At 46.3% G+C, this 25827-nt stretch overlaps 1 protein-coding gene across 2 annotated transcripts in view; it reads left to right on the top strand.

Moving 5' to 3' along the window:
* Nucleotides 1-25827, top strand: part of NOS1 (nitric oxide synthase 1) — a 152471-nt gene that overhangs the window by 73093 nt on the left and 53551 nt on the right. For both annotated transcript variants that reach the window (XM_030821472.1, XM_030821471.1), the window contains exons 6-13: nucleotides 1290-1452; nucleotides 2222-2313; nucleotides 6686-6827; nucleotides 9363-9502; nucleotides 14961-15135; nucleotides 19051-19152; nucleotides 21711-21905; nucleotides 23327-23412. In XM_030821472.1, the coding sequence (XP_030677332.1) occupies nucleotides 1290-1452; nucleotides 2222-2313; nucleotides 6686-6827; nucleotides 9363-9502; nucleotides 14961-15135; nucleotides 19051-19152; nucleotides 21711-21905; nucleotides 23327-23412 (1095 nt within the window). The remainder of the gene's footprint in view (nucleotides 1-1289; nucleotides 1453-2221; nucleotides 2314-6685; nucleotides 6828-9362; nucleotides 9503-14960; nucleotides 15136-19050; nucleotides 19153-21710; nucleotides 21906-23326; nucleotides 23413-25827) is intronic.

The raw sequence follows: 25827 nt of genomic DNA, 5'->3' as shown, positions 1-25827 counted from the left end.
GGACGCTGAGGCATGAGAATTGCTTGAATCCGGGAGGTGGAGGTTGTAGTGAGCCAAGATCACACCACTGCACTTCAGCCTGGGCGAACAGAATGAGATTCCATCTCAAAAAAAAAGAAAGAAACCACATAAACACCATCAACAGGAGAATGGGTAAGTTATGGTATATTCCAGTGATGGGATAATATACAACCGTAAAAATCAAAGGGATTAGCACTCTGCATGTTAATGGAATTGAAGTTCATGTTCATAGCTAACTTTGAGCAAAAGAAAGGATAAATTTTAAAAGGATACATCTAGTATAGCACCATTTATATGAATTTTTTTATTGATTTATTTTTTTTGAGACAGAGTCTTGCTCTGTCACCCAGGCTGGAGTGCAGTGGCATGATCTTGGCTCACTGCAACCTCTGCCTCCCAGACTCAAGCGATTCTCTGCCTCAGCCTCCTGAGTACCTGGGATTACAGGCATACGCCACCACACCCAGCTAATTTTTGTATTTTTTGTAGAGACAGAGTTTTGCCATGTTGGCCAGGCTGGTCTCAAATTCCTAGCCTCAAGTGATCCACCCTCCTCGGCCTCCCAAAGTGCTGGGATTACAGGTGTGAGCCACCATACCCGGCCTATATGCCTATATGAATGCTTTAAACATGCAAAATGACATTGTACATGGTTGAAGGATAGATATACATGTGGCAAAGATATAAACAAGTGCATGAGAATGGTAAATGCCAGGTTCAAGATAACAGTCACTTCTGGGGAGAGAATGGGCTACAGTGGGGATGTATTCCCCAAGAAACTATTATAGTATTTTTTAGGCTTGGGACATGGGAGTTTATTATATTATCCTGTATACCATTTTGTAAACCAAAAAATTTTCTAACTTTCTAAAATTGAATTCATTGCCAACATTTAAAAATTATGAGTTCCCTTTAAAACTCAGATTTCCAGTTTCTCTGGAAAGATTTAGCAGTCCTGGGCCCTCACTCCTGTCAGGTGACAACTGACAGGAGTGGAGTCATGGCTGCCCCCTTTGGACAAGGTCTGGCTCACTTGTTTGCCACAGTCCCCACCCAGCTGGTTGAGTTATATGTACAATGTTCAGCCTTTGTGGACATTTGAGTTTACAGTGTCTGCTTTATCTTGCATCCAGAAATCAAACTGTTTTATCCAGAAATCAACTTGGAATTTTTTGTAGCTTCCAGCCTCTTGGAATAGCTCTCCCCTTCCACCAACTTCTAATTCAGAAGAGGGGGTGATGTTCCCATGTCCCTTCCTCTTCACTCAGATTTGGCTCCAAAGCCCACATGGAAAGGCTGGAAGAGGTGAACAAAGAGATCGAAACCACTAGCACCTACCAGCTCAAGGACACAGAGCTCATCTATGGGGCCAAGCACGCCTGGCGGAATGCCTCGCGCTGTGTGGGCAGGATCCAGTGGTCCAAGCTGCAGGTAGGTGGTGAAGTCAGATACCTTGAAGAGCCCTTAAATGAGGGAAGAGGGGAAGGGGAGTGGATGGAGCTTTAAAAAGGATAAGCTTCTACCAAGGGTACCTGGTGGCCATGGTGACCTATCAGATGATGGTCACGGGGTCCCACATTCCAAGATCACAGCCAGCTCTAGATGATAATCATGTCTTATTTAGCCAACGCAGTGCTTTTGCAAAAATGAACTTGCATATCTCTTGGAAGGGAGGGCTTATACTTTTCAGTTGACCACAGACCTCACCACTCCCTTTTGTCTTGCACCTACTTCGCTTATTTATCTGCCTACTCCCTGAAGGCATTAGTTTCTGTGTCCCTTGGTTATTATTTTATTTTAGGAAATAGTTTAAAGTTGGAAGCAGATTTGTTATCAAGATCAGGGGGTTTTGTTTGATTTTTGTTCTGTTTTTTAATCCCTAATCCCTAGTAACCTAACAGGAAATGTAACCAGTCCATCTAAACCCCCTCCTTCATTTACCATTCCTTTCCCACATTCACTTACATGCCATGCCTACTTTTAGGGGATTTTTTTTTTTTTCTGATCAAATTGGCCTTGGTTATTAGGATAGAAAAGAGAAAATATAAAATGCAGCCTGGGACTCAGTAATGAGGTGCCCACTTTACCAATGGAGCAGCAGCTGGAGTGGGATCTGGGTTCTTCTAAAATGGGAAGATTGCACTGGGGGAGCTGGGGAAGGAAAGAAGAGGCAATCAGTCCCCCCCTGCACCTCTTCCAGGTATTCGATGCCCGCGACTGCACCACGGCCCATGGGATGTTCAACTACATCTGTAACCACGTCAAGTATGCCACCAACAAAGGGAACCTCAGGTGAGCTGACCAGCTGGGCACTGGGGAGCAGGGGGTCAAAAGTCCCCACAGCATTATACTTCGACTCTGGAGTCAGCTCACCTGCCAGGGAAATGCTCCTCATCTCAGGGACACGGGCCAAGCTGGGAGAGGTGTCCTGGCATTTTTTTTTTTTTTTTTTTTTTTTTTTTTTTTTTTTGCGACAGAGTCTTGCTCTGTCGCCCAAGCTAGAGTACAGTGGCGTGATCTCGGCTCACTGCAACCTCTGCCTCCCAGGTTCAAGCGATTCTCCTGCCTCAGCCTACCAAGTAGCTGGGACCACAAGCACCCACCACCACACCTGGCTAATTTTTTTATTTTTAGTAGAGACGGGCTTTCATGATGTTGACCATGCTGGTCTCAAACTCCTGACCTCAAGTGCTCCACCCGCCTCGGCCTCCCAAAATGCTGGGATTACAGGCATGAGCCACCACGCCTGGCCCCGGCATCTTTATTCCATACACCATTCCATGTTCCTTCTTTTCTGGGGCAAGTGGATTCCTGTGTGGTTTGCAAAACTACAGCAGCAAACATCACGTTCAACCCACAGTTCAGTATCCTTCCTGGAGAGGACGGGAACAAATAGTTGAGATTCCTGGGAATCAGAAAATCCTATTGCTGGCGGTGACCTGCTTTTACTGTGTCTTGCTCTGTCGCCTGGAGACAAACCAAACCAAATCTCCCTTGGTTTAAAAGGCAATTTCTCTTGCTGATAAAATGGGAACTGCCCCTTCAGGTTCCACCCAGCCAAGCCATGCCTCGGACTCCTCTTCACCAATACAAAGAACAAAGCCACAGGGAGCAGGCCGAGGCAGGCAGACATCCATGTGGCTGGTGGCGGCCACGCTGGCAAGTCTCAGCTGGGAGAGGGACAGGTGGAAGTAAACAGCTGGGGCCCCACAGACAGCCGGCTACACTTGTTGACTCTGCTCGCTCACTGCTGCCACGGCATCTGTTCCCAGCCACTGAGCACCAGTCCCATCTTGGAGCCACACAGGATCACTGCAGAGATATTCCCACAAGCCCCCGGGCTTCACTGAGTTCATCCAAAAGTGGCTTCTCTGCATGAAATATGAGTTTTCTTAGATGTGTCTCCTCTCTCCCGTAAGAAGGAAATGGTGTTCGCCAATTTTCTGAGTCCACCAGTAAGAAAAGGGCCTGTAATCTAAGCCTGGGCCTGCATGAGGAATTGGTATTTAGGTCTCTTTCCCAAGACAACTCTTTTCCAAGAGACCTCACCCCTTAAAGAATATTAAAGAACCTTCCTGTGTATCCGGACCTGGTCAAGGTTAGGCCCTCAAAGAGTTTATGGGCTCTTCTGGTGGATTTCCTTTTTTTTTTTTTTTTTTTTTGAGACAGAGTCTTGCTCTGTCACCCAGGTTGGAGTACAGTGGCACGATCTTGGCTCACTGCAACCTCCACCTCCCAGGTTCAAACAATTTTCCTGCCTCAGCCTCCTGAGTATCTGGGATTACAGGTACACACCACCATGCCCAGCTAATTATTGTATTTTTAGTAGAGACAGGGTTTCACCATGTTGGCCAGGCTGGTTTCAAACTCCTGACCTCAGCTGATCTACCTGCCTCGGCCTCCCAAAGTGCTGGGATCACAGGTGTGAGCCACCATGCTTAGTCTCTTCTGGTAGTTTTCAAATGGGGCTCTGAGCAGGCTCTGAGCATGGGTCACCCCAGTCCCAGCAGTGCACCTCCACTTTTTTCACTGCTGTATTAGGGGGTCTTTGCGAGATCTTCTATTAAAGAAAACATTCAGCAGATTCTTTCTCTTTTTATAATTTTTAACCCTCATGTCTGAAAGCGATGAGAACTGTATAAGAATGTGTACCATGCAGCCAGGCGCTGTGGCTCACGCCCGAAATCCCAGCAAGGTGGGAGGCCAAGGTGAATGGATCACTTGAGCTCAAGAGTTTGAGACCAGCCTGGGCAATATGGTGAAATCCCATCTCTACAGAAAATGCAAAAAATTAGTAGGATGTGCTGGAGTGTGCCTGTAGTCCCAGCTACTTGGGAGGCTCAGGTGGGAGGATTGCTTGAACCCAAGAGGTGGAGGTTGCAGTGAGCCGAGGTTGCACCACTGCACTCCAGCCTGGGTGACAGAGTGAGGCCGTCTCAAAAAAATATATATATATTATATATACATATATAATGTTATATCACGTTATAGGAATAATCTATGCATAAGAGGGGAAGGACAGCAGAGTGAAGAAGAGAGGGAGAGATGCAGGTTTACCCTGTGCTCAGGGAAGCAGGAGAGTAGAGGCATAGATGTGTGTTCTGGTTCCTCTGTTGGTCTCAGTTTCTGCACATAGAGTAGGCATCACACCCCACTCACTGTGTGTGATTCTGGTGTTTCTAAACACACTTTTAAAATATATACATTACACAAACACCCTTTATCGGATGTTCAACCGGAGAAACAGCAATGTGTTTTAGTGCTGGAGGGAAAGCTGTTTGACTCACTCTGTGTTTATCTCCAAGATGGTGCCTCTGTTAAGAGATCTTTAAGAGCATCTTTGACCCTATGTGATTTTGGCCTTCAGCCTGGATTCTAGACTCACCCTCAGCTGCGATGCATCACCCCAGCAGAATTACATGCTACATTGTCTTGTGTAGAGAGTAAGACCTAAAAACCGTGCTCAGAAAGAAGGCCCTATGAAACTAGATGAGACAGGGGTTGCTGTATGGAGGAAGCAGATTTGAGTCAGGTCTTGAACTTGGACGTAAATGGAAGAGGGGGATTCCAGCCAAGGGGATCAGCAGGGACACAGTTCTGGACAGAAATGTATATGTGAGAAGATCTATAAGCAGCGAATTGGACCCGAGATGCCATCTTTGTGTTGACACAAGAAGCCAGGACTGTGTTTCCATAGCCTGGGATGGGGGACCAACGAGTCCAGCTGGCAAGAGCTCCTGCTGTGAGATGACATTGAACTACATCGTGAAAAAGTTATTTTCCTTTCCTTTTTTTTTTTTTTCCAATCCTGATGATGATGTCGAGGAGAAAGGCTCAGTTTGGTACTAAGATATTGTTAACACCTAATATTTGCTGATCTCCCTTTTAACAGAGAGACCAGGGCTCCAGATAGGACCTTCACAGCAGACAACATCTTTCCACAATTAATAAAAGAATACAGCCTTCACTGTTGCCTATTTAGGCAGGCGAAGCCAATGGCTGGTGACCTGCAGTTTTCTTTTAAATAAATATATGTAAATACAAATGCAAGCTGATTGCTTTTTAATCATAAGTCTATAAACTTTGGTTTGGTAAGGGGGGTGGGCAAAGTGGATGAGAATTAATGATGGCTGGGAGAAGACTGGAATCGGTATTCTGTAGTGCATTCTTTTTTTTTTTCTTTCTTTCTTCCTTTTTTTGAGATGGAGTCTCACTCTGTTGCCAGGCTGGAGTGCAGTGGTGTGATCCCGGCTCACTGCAACCTCTACCTCCTGGGTTCAAGCGATTCTCCTCAGCCTCCGAGTAGCTGGGACTACAGGCACCTGACACCACAGCCAGCTAATTTTGTATTTTTAGTAGAGACAGGGTTTCACCATGTGTGCCGGTATGGTCTCCATCTCTTGTCCTCGTGATCCACCTGCCTTGGCCTCCCAAAGTGCTGGGATTATAGGCATGAGCCACCATGCCTGGCCTGTAGTGCATTCTTTTTTTATTTTTATTTATTTTATTTTTTGAGATGGAGTCTCACTCTGTCACCCAGGCTGGAGTGCAGTGGTGTGATCTTGGCTTACTGAAACCTCTGCCTCCCAGGTTCAAGCGATTCTCCTGCCTCAGCCTCCTAAGTAGCTGGGATTACAGGTGTGTGCCACCACACCCAGCTAACTTTTTGTATTTTTGTAGAGACAGGGTTTCACTATGTTGGCCAGGCTGGTCTCAAACACCTGACCTCCTGATCCACCCGCCTCGGCCTCCCAAAGTGCTGGGATTATAGGCATGAGCCATGGTGCCCGGCGCATAGTGCATTCTTAAAGGGAAACAAGGTCTGCTGTTTCCATGGAAATGACTGGCTGCAAAAGAACTCTTTGGAAGACTGGCTCAAGTCAATATTATTTAAGTCTCCAGCTAGAAAGAGATTCTTTCCTTCAGCATGGTAGCATGGGGCCACCCACCCCCTCCACCGTTTTCCTCACACCATAGTTCCGGTGAAGGAACAGAGCCCGGCCCCTCCCTTCCGACCGCTGCTCCATTGGCCCTGGGGACCTTGGCACGGAAGTAATCCACTCTGAGCCTCAAGCAGCTGTCGCCCTGGGTGGCGCCATGTTTAGTATGTTCCCACAGCGCAAGTCCCGCCCTGATGCCGGATGTTCCCCTCTCTCCACCACAGGTCTGCCATCACCATATTCCCCCAGAGGACAGACGGCAAGCATGACTTCCGAGTCTGGAACTCCCAGCTCATCCGCTACGCTGGCTACAAGCAGCCCGACGGCTCCACCCTGGGGGACCCGGCCAACGTGCAGTTCACAGAGGTGCGAGTGTTGCCGCCCCCTACCCTGCCCTAACAGGGGCTCTTATGTCCCCAGACTTTTACCCGCAGACTTTTTCGGGCTTAATACTATCATCACAGGGAGAGCCGCCAATGGGGTCGATTAGTCTTCTCCAAACCTGCTTCTCCATCAGGCTGTTCCCCATTCTAATTCTTTTACAGCTGGACATCTGGTCACTTTCATGCCATTACCTCACTCAGCCCTCCTTATGGGAACTGTTCTCCCATTTCACAGATGGGTAGACCGAGTCTCACCAAGGCCAAGTGAGTTACTCAAGACTGCTAAATGAGTAGAGAAGAAAAGCTAGAACTACAGTCCAAATCTCCTGCCTCTCACCAGGAAGGGAAGACCCAAGAAATGGAAGCCATATCTGGCATCCACCTTTTCTGAGTTACGAGATAATGTCAGTTTCATTTCATTCATTCATTTGTTGATACAACAATTTGAGCCACCCAAGCCTTTGAGTAGGCTTGACTTTGTCTGTCACCAGCATCACTACAGTTACTGGTAGCCCAAGTCAATTCATAAAAGCCACCAGGAAAGTGACTACCACCATCTCTCTGCCCAGAGTTCCTTCCAGGTGGTAGCGCGGGCAGGTAGCACAGGTAAGACATGGTAGCTTATACAGACCATGCCCACATGACAGCACAAGCACATCCCGTGTCTAGAATGATCTCAGGCACACAGGCCTGCTACCACCTTTCCTTTATCACCCAACTCATACCCCGCTGAATTTCACCATTGTCCTTTGCTGAAGCCCCTCCCAGGTGGTACCTCCTTGAAGATGTAGCTGGCAAGGCTAAGGGCCGCTGCACTCCCTCCTGGCTGCCGACTTCATTTGCATGTGGCTTTTCTTATGAAAATGTTATTCTCATGAGGAGGGGACTGTAACCAGGGCAACCAGGAGCTGCACCTGTGCCATTTTAGAGGCAGCCAGGCTCAGGCTCAGACTCCCTGCTCCACTTGGCTGAGCGCTAACTGTGTACTTGGCTGACCTTGTCCTCGTGGTCACCAGAACATAAACGCCCCAACCTCTTCCTCTCGCTCCATCTCTGGAAACCTTGCTGAGCGGGACATGTTCTCCTGTTGCATGATTTGGTGCTTCCTGTTTTTACTAAGCACAAAGAATCATTCCAAACCTAACCATGTAATTTTACCTCTTGAAACACTCTAACCCTGCCCTGTCTAATAGGGACACATGTGGCTATTGATCACTTGAAATGTGGCCGTCCTAGTTGAGATGTGCCATAAGAGAAAATATACACTGGATCTCGAAGTCTGGGTCCAAAAAAGAGAGAGAAATAACTTATTGATCTTGGTTTTTTTTTTTTTTTGAGACGGAGTCTCGCTCTGTTGCCAGGCTGGAGTGCAGTGGTGCAGTCTCAGCTCACTGCAACTCTGAGTTCAAGCAATTCCCCTGCCTCCGCCTCCTGAGTAGCTGGGACTACAGATGCGCGCTACCACGCCCGGCTAATTTTTTGTATTTTAGTAGAAACAGAGTTTCACCATGTTGGCCAGGATGCTCTTGATATCCTGACCTCATGATTCGCCCACCTCGGCCTCCCAAAGTGCTGGGATTACAGGCGTGAGCCACCGCGCCTGGCCCATTGATCGTTTTTAATGTTGAAATAGTAATAATATGGATACATTAGGGTAATATATTTATTAACAAATTAATAGATTCACTGGATTAATAAGCATATTTTTATTTTTAATGTTAAATATATTATTTAAATACACTCATATTAATAATTTATTATTAATAAATTAATGTTGATATTTAATGTATTTGATATATTGGATGAATAAGTATGTTACATATTTAATTTTAATGTCAAATATATAATTAGAATATATGATAGTCATATTTTAATTTACTATTAATAAATTAGTGTTAATATCAAGGACATTGTTGAACTTTAAGATGAGTATATTATTAATATCATTTTCTCCCATGATTTGAAGAAGCCTAGCAAAAAAAAAAGATAAAGTCAAAATTATTTTCACCTTTTTTTTTTTCTAATGTGGCTACTAGAAAGTTTTAATTACTTAGGTGGCTTGCATTATATTTTTATTGGACAGCTCTAATAAATGCATTATATACTGTAATTCTAATACATCTACCTTCATCAAATTCAGCAGATTTTCTTTGTATCTTACAATACCTAATATTAATACAAACACGGAGCTGGCAGCCTGCAGATGCACTTGTTAGTCAGGTTCAGCCCTTGCCTTCTGGGAATTCCAGTGGGCAGGGAAGACCCGGAAAACAAAGCTCAGTGCCAGAGGAAGGGTTTGCCCTCTGTCCTGTGGGCCTATGAGAACTCATGCTAGTTACTAGGTTAGTGCAGAAGTAATTGTGGTTTTTGCTATTGAAAGTAATGGCAAAACCCGCAATTACTGTCTCCTGGGGGCTTGCATTTGGATCTCTGTCCACCCCACCCCCGCTTCCCACATAAGGGTCGTGTTTGTAGGGTGTGGGGTACAGTGGCATTACCTGGCCGGGTCTGCTTGCAGATTTGCATACAGCAGGGCTGGAAACCGCCGAGAGGCCGCTTCGATGTCCTGCCACTCCTGCTTCAGGCCAACGGCAATGACCCTGAGCTCTTCCAGATTCCTCCAGAGCTGGTGTTGGAAGTTCCCATCAGGCACCCCAAGTAAGAAGGACCGGCAAGGGGTGGGAGAGGGTGAGTGGGTTTGCCCAGTGCCCCTCTTTGTCCAGCCCCATCCGCCCTGGCTTTCTTTCTAGTCCAGACAGAAGCTAAAAGGGGAAAGGGGGGGCTTGGTTCCTGTCCTTACTGCGGGCTTGGGCAGAGTGAGTTCCCTCAAGGAGCAAAAAGACCTCTTTGACCAGCCTGGGGACCACCACCTTTTCTGAACCATCTCACTCCTAAGCCATTAACAAGGACCTGCCCTTCTTCCAGCCCTAAGCATTGAAAGAGCAGAAGCACCATACTGTCTTGTTGTGAGCACACTTTTTCTTTTCCTGTTCCTTTTTCTTTTTCTTTTTTTTTTTTTTTTTTTTTTTTTTTTTGAGACAGGGTCTGCTGCTGTTGCCCAGGCTGGAGTGCGGTGGCACAAACATGACTCATTGCAGCCTCGACCTGCTGGGCTCAAGTGATCCTCCCACCTCAACCCCTGCAAGTAGCTGGGATTACAGGGTTACAGCCACACACCGCCATGCTTGGCTAATTTTTGTATTTTTAGTAGAGATGGGGTTTTGCCACATTGTCCAGGCTGGTCTTGGACTCCTGGGCTCAAGTGATCTTCCCACCTCAGCCTCCCAAAGTGCTGACATTATAGGCATGAGCCACTGTACCTGACCCACATTTTCAATTGAGAGAACTGTTTAAAACTCTATAGGATCTGATGATCAAGATAGAGTTTTAAACAGTTCTCTCAATTGAAATGCAAATCAAAACCACAATGAGATAGCATCTCACCTCAGTTACAATGGCTTATCCAAAAGAAGGCAATAATAAATGCTGGTGAAGATGTGGAGAAAAAGGAACCCTTGTACACTGTTGGTGGCAATGTAAATTAGTACAACCACTATGGAGAAGAGTTTGGAGATCCTCAGAAAACTAAAAATTGAGCTGCCATTTGATCCAGCAATCCCACTGCTGGGTATATACCCAAAAAAAGGGAAATCAGTGTATAAAAGAGATATCTGTACCCTTGTGTTTGTTGCAGCACTGTTTACAATAACTGCAACACTAGGGAAGCAACTTAAATGTCCATCAACAGATGAATAGATAAACCAAATGTGGCACAGATACACAATGAAGTACTATTCAGCCATAAAAAAGAATGAGATCCAGTCATTTGCAGCAACATGGATGGAACTGGAGATCATTATGTTAAGTGAAATAAGGCAGGCAGAGGAAGACAAACATCACATGTTCTTACTTATTTGTAGGATCTAAAAATCCAAACAATAGAGCTCGTGGGCATGAAGAGTAGAAGGATGGTTACCAGAGGCTAGGAAGGGGTAGTGGAGGGGGTGAGGGGAAGATGGGGACGGTTAAGAGGTACAAAAAAAAAATAGAGGCCAGGCATGGTGGCTCATGCCTGTAATTCCAGCACTTTGGGAGGCCAAAGCAGAAGGATCACCTGAGGTCAAGAGTTCAAGGCCAGCCTGGCCAACATGGCAAAACCCTATCTCTACTAAAAATACAAAAATTCCCTGGGCATGGTGGCACATGCCCATAATCCCAGTTACTTGGGATGCTGAGGCAGGAGAATCACTTGAACCTGGGAAGCGGAGGTTGCAGTGAGCCCAAGTTGTGCCACTGCACTCCAGCCTGGGCAACAGAGCAAGACCCCATCTCAAAAAAAAATAGAAAGAATGAATACAACCTATTATTTGATAGCACAACAGGGTGACTATAGTCAATAATAACATAATTGTATGTTTTAAAATAAACAGTGTAATTGGATTCTTTGTAACTCAAAGGATAACTGCTTGAGGGGATGGATACCCCATTCTCCATGGTGTGCTTATTTCACATTACATGCCTGTATCAAAACATTTCATGTACCCCATAAGTACATGCACCTGCTATGTGCCCACAAAAATTAAAAATAATAATTAAAAAAACTCTACAGAACCTGGTATGGATCAAGTTCAAAAGGAATTTGGAGTCATGAAGTTGCTGCAAGGTCTCAGGCCAGCAACACAAACAGCATTTGCCCTTTGAGAGTAAAGGACATCCACCGTGAGGCACTAGACCCAAACCTGGGATTGAATAAAATCAAGGGGAGTTGCTAACACACTCAATAATAAGATAAATACAAGAGTGCAATATTTTTTTAATCAAAATTAATGTTTCGTTTTATTTTTCTAATTGATGTCTAATAATTGCATATATTCATGAGATATATAATGATGTTTTAATACATATAATGTATAGTGATCAGATCAATGTAATTAATACACCCATTGTCTCAAATGCTTATCCTTTGTATTGGAAACATTCACTATCCTTTCTTCTAGCTATTTGAAAATGTATATTAATGTTAACTATAGTCATCCAACAGTGGTGTAGAACATTAGAACTTATTCCTTTCTAGCTATAATTTTGTATCCTTTAACAAATCACTCCCCATTCCCCCTTCTCCCTCCCCCTCCCAGCCTCCAGCATCCTCTGTTCTACTTTTTACTTCCATGAGATCAACTCTTTTTTAGCTTCTACCTATAAGTGAGAATATTCAGTGTTTAACTTTCGGTTCCTGGTTCATTTCACTTAACATAATGTCCTCCAGTTCTATCTATGTTGCTGTGAGTGACATGGTTTCATTCTTTTTTATGGCTGAATGGTATTCCAGTGTAGGGAGAGAGAGAGAGATACAGAGAGAGAGAGACAGAGAGAGAGAGAGAATTAATTTGGAGTTCATGACTCCAAATTTCTTTTGAACTTGATCCACACCAGACCTGGTAGAGTTTTTTTTTTAATTATTACTTTTAATTTTTGTGGGTGGATAGTAGGTGTGTATATATATATATATGTATGTATATATTTATGCAGTACATAAGATGTTTTGATATGGGCATGCAATGTGAAATAAGCACATCATGGAGAATGGGGTATTTATCCCCTCAAACATTTATCCTTTGAGTTGCAAACAATCAAATTACACTCTTTAAGTTATTTTGAAACATACAATTATGGTATTATTGACTGTAGTCAGCATATATAACATATCACACATTTTCTTTTTATCGCACAGTATATATAAAATATCACACATTTCTTTATCCATTCATCCGTTGTTAGACAATCAAATATGATCCCATATCTTGGCTACTGTGAATAGTGCTTCAATAAACACAGGGATGTAGATATCACTTTGGCATGTTAATGTCCTTTCATTTTTTTTTTTTTTTTGACGCGGAGTCTCACTCCAGTCCAGGCTGGAATGCAGTAGCACAATCTTGGCTCACTGCAACCTCCACCTTCCAAGTTCAAGCCATTCTCCTGCCTCAGCCTCGCAAGTAGCTGGGACTACAGGCACGAACCACCACGCCCAGCTAAGTTTTTGTATTTTTAGTAGAGACAGGGTTTCACCATGTTGGTCAGGCTGGTCTTGAACCCCTGACCTCAAATGATCCACCTGCCTCGGCCTCCCAGTGTGCTAGGATTATAGGCGTGAGCCACTGCGGCGGGCCTGATTTCCTTTCCTTTGGATAAGTGCCCACTGGTGGAATTGCTGGATCTCGTGGTAATTCTATTTGCAGTGTTTTGAGGATCTGCCATACAGTTCTGCATACTCCTGTACTAGCCTATATTCCCACCAACAGTGTATAAGAGTTCCCTTTTCTCTGCAACCTTGCCAGCATTTGTTATTTTTTGTCTTTTTATAATTTGCCATCCTAACTGCGATGAGATGTTATCTCATTGTGGGTGTCATTTGCATATCCCTGGTGATGAGTGATGTTGGCATTTCTTCCTGTATTTGTTGGTTATCTATCTTCTCTGGAGAAATGTCTGTTCTGAGCAAGTGCCCATTTTTTAATCCAATTGTTTGGGTTTTTTGCTTTTGAGATGTTTGTGTTCCTTGTATATTCTGGATATTAATCCCTTGGTGGATGAATAGTTTTCAAATATTTTCCCCCATTCTTTAGGTTGTCTTTTCACTCTGTTGCTTGTTTCTTTGCTCTGCAGACGTTTGTTAGTTTAATATAATCCTGTGTGTTTATGTTTGCTTTTGTTGCCTGTGCTTTTGAGGTCTTATTCATAAAGTCTTTTCCCAGACCAATATCCTGAAGCATTTCCCTGATGTTTTCTTCTAGTAGTTTTATAGTTTCTGGTCTCAAAGTTAATTTTTTTAAAAAAACAGCACATGATGAACAATATATCAACATTTTCAATAAAGATAGAATCCAGCTCAGGACTGAGATTAGGGTGAGATGAACAAGGTGTCATACAAGTGTAGGGCGGAATCCTACGTTATTGTTCATCATATATATACATAAATTTTGATTTTTTAAATGTTGCATTAATTTAAAATATTGTATAAATAAATAATAGCGTTGATCTTAATTATTGAGTTTTTATTAGGTTGATGCAAAAGTAATTGTGGTTTTTGCCATTACTTTTAATGGCAAAAGTAAACTTAAGAGGGGGAAACTATTCGGTTGGTGCAAAAGTAATTGCAAAACCACAACTACTTTTGCATCAACCTAATAGCTCCCCCTACTTAAATTTTACACCCAAGGATAGTGCCACACCTGCTTCACCCTAATCCCAGCCTTGGAGAGGAGGCAGGTGTCCTGAGGCTCCTGACACTGCCTGATATCTGGGGACTCACCCAGTTCCTTGGTGAAATGTAGCCTACATTTATTCATTCATTTATTGGCTCATCCAACACAGTTCCCCATGCAGGCCAGGCATTGTGCTAGCTTTTGGGGCTGACTCAATCCCCGCCCCCATGGTGCTTATGATCTGAAGGAAGAGAAGTTCTTACACACATAATTACTCAAATAACCACTTAATTTTAATAAACTGCTGCAAAGGAAATGTATGGTGCCTAGGATGAAATCCCCTGACCAGCTGGGCCTCAGTGAAGGCTTTCCAGAATAAGCATAATTTTAGCTGAAAATTAAAGTATGAGTAAGAGCTGAAGCACAGAAGGAAGGGAGAAGATCCCAGGAGGAAGCCTGGGTGACAGAGTGAGACTGCATTCCCCTACCCCCCAGAAAAAAGAAAGAAAGAAAAAGTTTGGGTGACAGAGTTTGGCTCTGAAGTTTGGCTGCCTGTGCAAAGGCCCTGAGGGTAGGAAGGTGCTCAGTCAGGGAAGGGGAGGGGGAGAGAAGTCCCCACACTTTCGCCTAGACTCACTTTCAGGGTGGGTTTGGGAGAGAAACGGCAGCCTAAGGCAGTAGTTTCCAGGCCTGGATATCCATCCGAAGCCCCTGAGAAATACATTAAAATGCACATTCTCAGGCCCCAGCTGCAGAACCTGTGATTCCACAGATGTGAAGCAGGGCCCAGGAACCATATTCTGACCTTGTCAGTCCCAGTCCATTCTTGGCATTTCAGCGTCTCTAGATTCAAGCTGTCCCGCCCATGAGACACCTGCTCCAGGTGAGCTGAGACCTGTTGCTCCCTGCAGGTTTGAGTGGTTCAAGGACCTGGGGCTGAAGTGGTACGGCCTCCCCGCTGTGTCCAACATGCTCCTGGAGATTGGCGGCCTGGAGTTCAGCGCCTGTCCCTTCAGTGGCTGGTACATGGGCACAGAGATTGGTGTCCGCGACTACTGTGACAACTCCCGCTACAATATCCTGGAGGTAAGGGCCCTCTCTGGTCACCACAAGGGAAAAGCACATAGCAGAGGGTGCCAGCCCAGCAGTCCCCTTCCCCACAGCGAGCTTGGTGGCTTGGAAACTTGAAGGGATTAGAATAGAATTGCAATCCCAGAGAAGCCCCTGGAAATGCCAGGGGCATCCATGTCTTTAACAATGATGAAAGTAACAACAAACACACACATAGCACATAGCACGTGCTAACACCATTCGAAGCAATGTTTCTGTGTTCCATTCTCATTTAATCCTCACCTGAACCTTGAGGTATGAGAATCCCCCTTCGACAGATGACAAGCTCAAGGTTACACAGCTAGTGGGCAGCAGGGCTGGGACTTTGACTTTATGGTTCAAGTTCATTACCACTGCACTCCACTGCCTCTCGGTCTTAAATCTTGTTAGAAGAGCTTGAGGATGACTGACAAACTTGGGACATATTTAGTGTCTTTTCTAAAAAACAAGCGAGGAGGGTTGGCAGTGGTTCCCCACTCTAAGCATTTCTCGGCGGAGGGTCTGATTCCCTCCCGGGCTGAGTCATCCGTATCTACTAAAAAGTGCTGGAGCGGTGCTTCCTGAAGCCCAATTTTGGTGAAAGCATCATGATTGCTGTGTTTTTGTCAGCAAATGTCTCTAACAACACTCTGCTGCTGTTGGATTTGTTTCAAAAGAGGGCACTGAGAAACAGAGAAGTTAAGCACCAGCCGGGCCTGTGTCACACAGGAGCTAAGACACAGAATCAAGATTAGAACCCAGAACCGAGCATCAGGTTTGTGTTGTTAAAAATCCACCGGTTGGCTGGGCACGGTGGCTCACGCCTGTAATCCCAGCACTTTGGGAGGCCGAGGCAGGCTGATCACAGCCTGGAGTTCAAGACCAGCCTGACCAACATGGTGAAACCCCGTCTCTACTAAAAATACAAAAATTAGCCAGGCATGGTGGCGTTTGCCTATAATCCCAGCTACTCAGGAGGCTGAGCCAGGGGAATTGCTTGAACCAGGGAGGCAGAGGTTGCAGTGAGCCGAGATTGCGCCACTGCACTCCAGCCTGGGTGACAGAGCGAGTCTCTGTCTCAAAGAAAAAAAAAAAAGCCACCGGTATCACTGTGAAAAACAGATGCCAGGGATCCTCAGCTTTGCCACACATCAGAGGGTACCTGGGGGGCTTCGTGATGCCCAGATCCCACTCATCGGGGTTCTGATGTCATAGGTCTGGGGTGGGCCCTGGGTATCTGCATTTTGCAAAGTTCCCCAGGAGATTCTTCTGGACAACCACTGATGCATGCAAACTTTTTTCTTTCTTTCTTTTTTTTTTCGGTGGGGGGGCGGGTATAGGGGAATGGAGTCTCACTCTGTCACCCAGGCTTGAATGCAGTGGTGCAATCTTGGCTCACTGCAACCTCCACCTCCTGGGTTTAAGCAATTCTCCTGCCTCAGCCTCCCAAGTAGCTGGGACTACAGGTACACACCACCACACCTGGCTAATTTTTAAAATTATTATTTTTAGTAGAGATGAGGTTTCACCATGTTGGCCAGTCTAGTCTTGAACTCTTGACCTCAGGTGATCCACCCACCTTGGCCTCCCAAAGTGCTGGGATTACAGGGGTGAGCCACCACACACAGCCTAAACAACCACTAATGCGTGCAAACTTCTGGCAGGAAGGAAAAAATGTTTCAGCCAGTTTTCGTAGATGTGGCTCAAGTTGCATTTGGGGATTATTTTTTAAGGAGTTTTTTTTTTTCCTTGCAATTAATTTCTATTCTTTTAAGCAAATAATGCTATAGAATAACAATAGCATTGTTCTTCTATACATACTTTCCTCTGTGTGTGTACACTTTCCTCTGTCATACACTCCAGTTTTATATGTATTTAGGAAAGCAGCATCAAATGTCTTACTTACCACAACTGTGTCGCTGGTAGAGACCCCAAGCAGAAACTAATGCCTCAGCCTCAAAGAGTGAGTTAATAAGTCCGCTCTCTGATCTCTGTTTACATTTCAGTTGCAAAGAGTAGTCTCCAGGTAACTGAAATGAGCCTCTCTCCCACCCCAACCCTCCAATTCCACCTGCCATTATGTGCAAATGTTGATAGCTGGGTCTAGGAGCCGTTTACCCAAAGCAAAGAAATTGCTGCATTCTAGCCCCATAATGAGACCTGGATTCCCACCAGTGACTGGTATTGACAGAAGAAGTGAAAAGCAGGGCTTTAATTAATGCACTTGCTATTGGGTCTTCCCTGCTCCTGACACCAGCTCCTGCTTCTGCCTTGGCTGTAACATGCATGTCATGAGTTCTTTTTCTGCAAGTAATTTTGCCAAAGGCGTCAGCTGCTTAGAGAGCAGCTCCAAGGTCTTAGACATTAGGCATCTCCCTGGGCTCCAACTCTGAGGCCAACTGGTTCTGTGGACGTTGGACAAGTCCAGGCACCTCTCTGAGCCTCAGTTTCCCCATGTGTCAGAGTCTGGCAGGAGCCTCATGAGCTCAGAGCACCCATGGCCTAGATGCTAAGTCATGACCACTCTGGGGGTAGAGTAGGATGGATGAAGAGCCTTTCCTACTAGAAAGCAGATGATGCACTCACAGACCTACATCTCTGTTAAAATGCTCCAGAGGCCGGGTGCAGCGGCTCACGCCTGTAATCCCAGCACTTTGGGAGGCTGAGGCGGGTGGATCACAAGGTCAAGAGATTGAGACCATCCTGGCCAACATGGTGAAACCCCGTCTCTACTAAAATTACAAAAATTAGCTGGGCATGGTGGTGTGTGCCTGTAGTCCAAGCTATTCAGGAGGCTGAGGCAGGAGAATCACTTGAACCCGGGAGGTGGAGGTTACAGTGAGCCGAGATCGCGCCACTGCACTCCAGCCTGGCGACAGAGTAAGACTCTGTCTAAAAAAAAAATCCTCCAGAGATCCTGCCCCCTGTGCCCATCACATCTGGAATAATATCCTGACTCCTTGGCATGTCTTTCAAGATCTTACACCGGCTAGTCCTGATCTCACTCCCACCAATTACCCCTTACGTACCACCCTCCAAGCACCCTCTGGTCTTCTTTCCATATCTAAGATAGCCCAAGCCTGATCCCACCCCAGGGCCTTTGCTCTTGCTGCGCCCTCTGCCTAGAGCACGCCCTCTCCAGATCTGCAAATATCTGGCTTCTTCTCATCACTTAGGGCTCGCCTTGCATGCTGTCTCCACAGTGGGCCTTCCCTGACTACCCTGGCTGAATTAGCCCAGCCCCCGTATCCCTCTTCATCCCATTTCCTTATTTTCTTCCTAAGAATTAGCATCTACCACTATATTAAGTGTCTCTCTCCCCCATTACAACGCAAGCTTAATAACTAAAGGGCCAGCCAAGTCTCTAGTTTCCTGCTGCTGCTAGGTTCTCGATAAAAATGTTAACTTTTTAAATTTTTTTACATTTTTATTTCATACCTAGTCCAACAGATCAATAAAACATTTTTGAATGAGTGAGTTAATTAGTCTATGAATGAGTTGATTAATTAATTAAGAAGTTCTTGGCCAGGTGAGGTGCCTCACGCCTGTAATCCCAGCACTTTGGGAGGCCAAAGCGGGCGGATCACTTGAGGCCAGGAGTTTGCGACCAGCCTGGCCAACATGGCAAAAACCCCATCTCTACTAAAAATACAAAAACTTCGCCAGGCGTAGCGGCAGATGCCTGTAATCCCAGCTACTCAGGAGGCCGAAGCAGGAGAATCGCCTGAACGCAGGAGGCAGAGGTTGCAGTGAGCCAAGATCACGCCACTGCACTCCAGCCTGTGCGACAAAGTGAGACTCCATTTAAAAAAAAAAAAGAAAAAATTATTTCATGCCACTAGACCTGTCCCTCTTCAATCTGAAATCCACAGATATCCCAGCCTGTATATCTGTGTTTCCTTCCTCTTTCAGGAAGTGGCCAAGAAGATGAACTTAGACATGAGGAAGACTTCCTCCCTGTGGAAGGACCAGGCGCTGGTGGAGATCAATATCGCGGTTCTCTACAGCTTCCAGGTAACACCAGGGCCCGCGCCACGAGGGTCAGGCTTCAAATGGGAGTTCAAACCTTTCAGAGCCTTGAGGCAGAGGATCAAGAGGCCTCACTGCCAGACACCACCTTTGGGGGGATAGTGTGCATGAGTATGGTCTAGCTTCCATCCTGCATGCCCTCCTCTCCAGTGTGGATCTTGGGTGGGGACCATTTGATGAAGAGATGAACAGATGGTGGCAGGGGTAGGGGAGTGTTCTGTCTTGTTGCTTAGAGTTCTTTAGAATTCAAACAAGAGGCATCCTCTCTGTCTTGTCATCTCTTAGGGCCTCAGACTATCACATAACAGAGACAAATACTCTTCAACATCATCAGAAACATATAGGCTTCTAAATGCATGAGGCTGTGCTAAATGGCATTATAGCAGGATGGCTGGAAAATGTATCAACTAAGCCACAACACTTTTTTTTTTTTTTTTTTTGAGATGGAGTTTCACTCTTGTCGCCCAGACTAGAGTGCAGTGGCACAATCTTGACTCACTGCAACCTCCACCTCCCAGGTCCAAGCAATTCTCCTGCCCCAGCCTCCTGAGTAGCTGGGATTACAGGTGCCCACCACCACGCCCAGCTAATTTTTGTATTTTTAGTAGAGATGGGGTTTCCACCACGCCCAGCTAATTTTTGTATTTTTAGTAGAGATGGGGTTTCACCATGTTGGCCAGGCTGGTCTTGAACTCCTGACTTCAGGTGATTCACCTGCTTCAGCCTCCCAAAGTGCTGGGATTACAGGCGTGAATCTTGCCTGGCCACCACAACACTTTTGAGAGCCAGAGGGGGGACACTAGTAATAACTATGCCAGGACAATGGGCATCAATTAGGATTCTCCTGGGCCAACCAGGAGATTGAGAAACTAGAAGTTGCTCTCTATAATAGGGACCATCACTGTCCTCTGGGAGCTTCCAGTCTAGGCAGCTAGACCGCCATAGATGCACGTGAGAGGCACACACAGCCAGCAGAATGAATGTGTTAAATCAAGCCATGGATGGATAGGAATAGAAGCCATAGGTCCCCATGTCAGATGTGGATGGAGTGGGTGCACTGAGGAATGTCAAAGGGAAGGGACAAGTTGAGACAGGGCAAGAGGGAAGGAGGCCACCTCCCTTCTGTCTTAACCATGGAGAATGAGGTTTCAGGAGTGTGGCATGTGGCCTGATGGACTGGTACGAAGTCTGTCAAGCCAGAGACAACAGGGATGTAATTGAGATGAATAGTGAAAACTAGCCAGGCGCCATGGCTCACACCTGTAATCCCAGCACTTTTGGAGGTCGAGGAGGGTAGATCATTTGAGGTCAGGAGTTCAAGAGCAGCCTGGCCAACATAGTGAAGCCCATCTCTACTAAAAATACAAAAATTAGCCTGGCAGTAGTGGCATGTGCCTGTAATCCCAGCTACTCAGGAGGCTGAGGCAGGAGAATCACTTGAGCCTGGAAGATAGAGGTTGCGGTGAGCCAAGATTGCGCCACTGCACTCCAGTCTGGGCGACAGAGTGAGACCCTATCTCAAAAAAAAAAAAGAAAAAAAAACCTAAAAGAAGTCATTATACAAAAAAGATACTTGCACACACATGTTTACAACAGCACAATTCGCAATTGCTAAAAATGTAGAACCGACCGAATTCATGGCATTCGCAGCAACCTGGATGGGAATGGAGACTATTATTCTAAGTGAAGTAACTCAGGAATGAAAAACCAAACATCATATGTTCTCACTCATAAGTGGGAGCTAAGCTATGAGGACGCAAAGGCATAAGAATGACACAGTGGACTTTGGGGACTAAGGGGGAAAGGGTAGGAAGGGGTGAGGGATAAATGACTACAAATTGGGTTCAGTGTATACTGCTCAGGTGATGAGTGCACCAAAATCTCACAAATCACCACTAAAGAACTTACTCATGTCACCAAACACCACCTGTTCCCCAAAAACCTATAAAAATTAAAAAATATAAAAAGAAAGAAAAAGGCCGGGTACAGTGGCTCACACCTGTAATCCCAGCACTTTGGGAGGCTGAGGCGGGTGGATCACCAGGTCAGGAGATGAAGACCATCTGGCTAACACGGTGAAACCCCGTCTCTACTAAAAATACAAAAAAAAAATAGCCGGGCATGGTGGCGGGCGCCTGTAGTCCCAGTTACTCGGGAGGCTGAGGCAGGAGAATGGCGTGAACCTGGGAGGCGGAGCTTACAGTGAGCCGAGATCAAGCCACTGCACTCCAGCCTGGGCAACTGAACAAGACTCTGAAAAAAAAAGAAAGAAAGAAAGAAGGTAGGGGTGGGATGGGATAGAGGAAGATTGGCAAGATCAGCAAGAAAGGTGTTAAAGACACAATGGCACCCAACAAAGACTTTCTCCTTAGTCTAAGTAGAAGGACTGGACAAGAAATGCAAAGAGAATCACCATCTCACTTCACGCTGCTCTAAACCATCTCAGGAACCACCCTTTGGGAAATGCTGCTCTTTGGGGGAGGGAGTCCCAAAATACCCCAGCTTCTCATACCTCCTGACCCCTGTCCCCTCTCCTCCCACAGAGTGACAAAGTGACCATTGTTGACCATCACTCCGCCACCGAGTCCTTCATTAAGCACATGGAGAATGAGTACCGCTGCCGGGGGGGCTGCCCTGCCGACTGGGTGTGGATCGTGCCCCCCATGTCCGGCAGCATCACCCCTGTATTCCACCAGGAGATGCTCAACTACCGGCTCACCCCCTCCTTCGAATACCAGGTCCTTCCCTGTCCCTGCCTCTTTTCATATTAAGTGTCCTGTATCTGGTGTGTGTGTCACATTTAGGCTCATTTCAACCCAGGCTAGCGCTCTGAACACTCAATAGCCACATGTGGCTGGTGGCTATACCATACTGCACAGCGCAGGTCTAGCTGAAAGAACAAGAGAGACTATATGAGGCCGACATGATGGCTTATGCCTATAATCCCAGTGATTTGGGAGGTTGAGGCGGGAGGGTGGCCTGAGGCCAGGAGTTTGAGACCACCCTGGGGAATATAGTGAGACCCCATCTCTAAAATTTTTTTTTTAAATTAGCAGGCTGAGCATGGTGGGTCATACCTGTGATCCTAGCACTTTGGGAGGCCAAGGCAGGTGGATCACCTGAGTCAGGAGTTCGAGACCAGCCTGGTCAACATGGCGAAACCCCATCTCTACTAAAAATACAAAAAGTTAACCTGGCGTATGCCAGCTACTCAAGAGGCCAAGATGAGAGAATCGCTTGAACCCAGGAGATGGAGGTTGCAGTGAGCCAAGATCAAGCCACTGAACTCCAGCCTGGGCAACAGAGTGGGACAGAAAGAAAGAGAGAAAGAGAGAGAGGGAAAGGGAGAGGGAGAGGGGGAGATGGAGAGGACGAAGGGGGGAGAGGGAGAGAGGGGGGAAGGGGAGAGGGAGAGAGGGGAGAGGGAGAGAGGGAGAGTGGGGAGAGGGAGAGAAGGGGAGGGAGGGAGGGAAGGAAGGAAAAGAAGGAAGGAAAGGAAGAAAGGAAGGAAGAAAGGAGGGAGGAAGGAAGGAAAGGAAGGAAGGAAGAGAGAAGAGAGAGAAAGAAAAAGAAAGAAAGAGAAAGAGAAAGAAAAGGAAAAGAAAAAAAGGAAAGAGAAAGAAAGAAAAAGAAAGAAAGAAAGAAAGAAAGAAAGAAAGAAAGAAAAGAAAGAAAGAGAAAGAAAGAAAATAAATAAGAAAATTAGCCAAGTGTGGTGGCACACACCTGTAGTCCCAGCTATTTGGGAGGCTGAGATAGGAGGATCCCTTGAGCTAGGGAGGTCAAGGCTGCAGTGAGCTATGATCACACCACTGCACTCCCACCTGGGCAACAGAGTGAGACCCCCGTCTCTTAAGAGAGAGAAAGAGGGATAAAATGAGAGTGAGTAGTCAGGGGTCACAAGGACAGAGTTTGAGAGGGACTGGGGGCCAAGGGGAAAGAGCTAGCAGGACACTGCCAAGGCCGGACCCCCCCCCGGCAAGGACCCCCCCACCCACCTGCATCCCTTCCCCCATGGTGGTCACCACTGGGCAGAATTCTTCCCTTCAGAGGCCGAGGGTCAGGCAGTCACAAGCCCCAGGTGGCCCTGAGCATCCCCAACAGGAGCCAGATGCCCTCACTGCAGTGAGTGACCATAGCCCTCTCCTTCTCTTCCCAGCCTGATCCCTGGAACACCCATGTCTGGAAAGGCACCAACGGGACCCCCACAAAGCGGCGAGCCATTGGCTTCAAGAAGCTAGCAGAGTAAGTTTCCTGCAGTGGGCAGGTGGGGTGGATGTGCCCACAAACCCAGAGAGCCCAGAGAAGGAGGCTGGGCAGACTCCTGTGCCCTCTGACCTCTCTGTAGAATGATTTCTTCATCTTCTTCGGCTGCCTGTGCCCTTCTTTGCCTCTGAGTCTGAGCTGTGAATGGCGTTCCAACTCTTCTCCTTCTCAGCCTCACTTTCCTCACCCCGGTTTCCTAAATTCTTGTCCTGGGGACAATGGTGTGTTGGTGAACCAGCCCTCCTAAGAATAATCATAATAATAACAGTAATAGTAATAGTAATACCTTGATTTTCATGTTTGCCAGTTTCCATGATGTAAACATTCCCACTATGACCAATTTCTTTTTTTTCTTTCTTTCTTTTTTGAGATAGAGTCTGTTCCCCAGGCTGCAGGGGTCTCACTTTGTTGCCCAGGCTAGTCTCGAACACCTGGCCTCAAGTGATCCTCCTGCCTCAGCCTCCCAAAGTGCTAGAATTACAGGCGTGAGCCACTGCACCTGGCCTAGGAAGTCACTGAACCCAGAGTAGGGAGGAGCTGGAGTTAGTTGGCTCCAGCACACTACTGCCTGGAGAGCACCCTCGTTCAGGGCTGACCCCTAATTTTACTCATTCATTCATTTACTCATTCATTCATTCATTAGCTGGGTGTCGCGGCACACGCCTGTAGTCCTAGCTATTCAGATTCTGTGCCAGGCACCGTGTGAGGCTTCAAGGGGATCATGGCAAGCTAGACAAATGCTGTCCCTGCTGTCATGAAGCTCACAGCCATTCCTTTGTCAAAGAATCAACAAATACAGCAAACATGGCAGCTGTGGAAGGTACCATTGAGGAATGGTTCCTGGAAATAATAATGGTTCACGGAGTTTGGGAGGTCAGGGAGGGCTTCCCAGAGGAGGTGACAATTGAGCTAAAGAATGAGATTAACAAAGTTCAAACAAAGAGGGAAAGGAAGGGGTTATGGCCTGAGACTACTGAGGAGTGATTTTCCTGAAGAATGCCTGACCAGCCAGGGGACCAGCTGACAAGTAGGGTGGGGTTAACTAAGTTGATTTAATGGGGATGTCAGCCTTCTGCCCAAAAAAAAGAGAACCCCACTGATCCACTTACCAAAGACCACTGTTTGGAGCTAACTTTTTGTCAGAAGACACTACTGTCTTTCCTTAGCTCCCTCAGGTCCAGGATTCTCTATGTATGATAACTAGTTGTACAACAGGTGTCATCTAAGCCATGGGCCCCAGAGGCAAGACACTGGTGGGTTTTGCAGGGACCCAAACCTAGGTCCTGGCTCCATTAATAGAGCCCATAGAATCAATCAATCAATCAATCTCTCTCTCTCTCTCCCTCCTCTCTCTCTCTCTCTCCCTCCTCTCTCTCTCTCTCTCCCCCTCCCCCTCCCTCTCTCCCTCCCTCCCTCCCTCTCCTCTCTCTCTCTCTCTCTCTCTCCCTCCCTCCCTCCCCTCCCTGTCTCTCCTTCCACCCTAATCCCATCCCCCAGCCAAGCAAGAACACATCAGCAGCCACCATTTCCCTAACAAGCATATCTCAGATATTCTCAGGGAGGGCAATTGTTGGCTTCAGTTCAGCTCCACTGTCTCTGGGGGGAAAGGGGAGGGAGAAATCTAAAACATTAATTGCACTATTAAGTTTTGGGTAGTAACAATGGGAATTAATTATAGATGCATCTTTAGGCTCAAATTATTCAAAGGGAACCCTCCAGGTACCTTTTATTCCTTTCTGTTTCTTCCCCTAAGCTAAGTCTTCCTGCAGCATGGGCGGTTTCCCTGATTCTAAAAAATAATGAACTTAATGCCGATAATCCCAGATGGGGGAAAGTTATCGATTTGTCTGCACTGAGATTTCTAGTTACAACAGGGAGGCTTGTTAAGGGGTCGAGCCAGGGTATTTCTGAGCCTCTGGCCTGTCTGCTTCGTGCCCCTGGAACTCGCCCTGCCCAGTAGAGCAGAAGGAAGAGACACTGGTTTGGGCTTCTCTGTTTAGCTAGAAAGAGGCTGGATTTGATGTTTAGACTCCCCAGGGTCTCAGTGGCAGCATCTTTTCAAATTCATAACTTCTTTTATTTCTTTTTTGTAAAGACAAAGTCTCGCTCTGTTGACCAAGCTCATTTCAAACCCTTGGCCTCAAGTGGTCCTCCCGCCTCAGCCTCCCAAAGTGCCAGGATCACAGGCATGAGCCACTATGCCCATCCCATAACTTCTTTTGATAGGTATTTATTTAGTGCCTATTGGGTATCAGGCTCTGTGCAAGACCCTTGACATGCATTGCTGAATAAATCAGACCTGATCCTTCCCTTGTGGACCAATAAACCTCTAAAATCCCATCAAACTCAGTGCCTGGTGACTTATTCGTGATTCATTTCTCTCTCTCTTTCTCT

The sequence above is a fragment of the Nomascus leucogenys genome, chromosome 10 (assembly GCF_006542625.1).
Source record: "Nomascus leucogenys isolate Asia chromosome 10, Asia_NLE_v1, whole genome shotgun sequence".
NCBI lineage: Eukaryota > Metazoa > Chordata > Mammalia > Primates > Hylobatidae > Nomascus > Nomascus leucogenys.
This window is presented reverse-complemented; position numbering and strand designations above follow the sequence as displayed.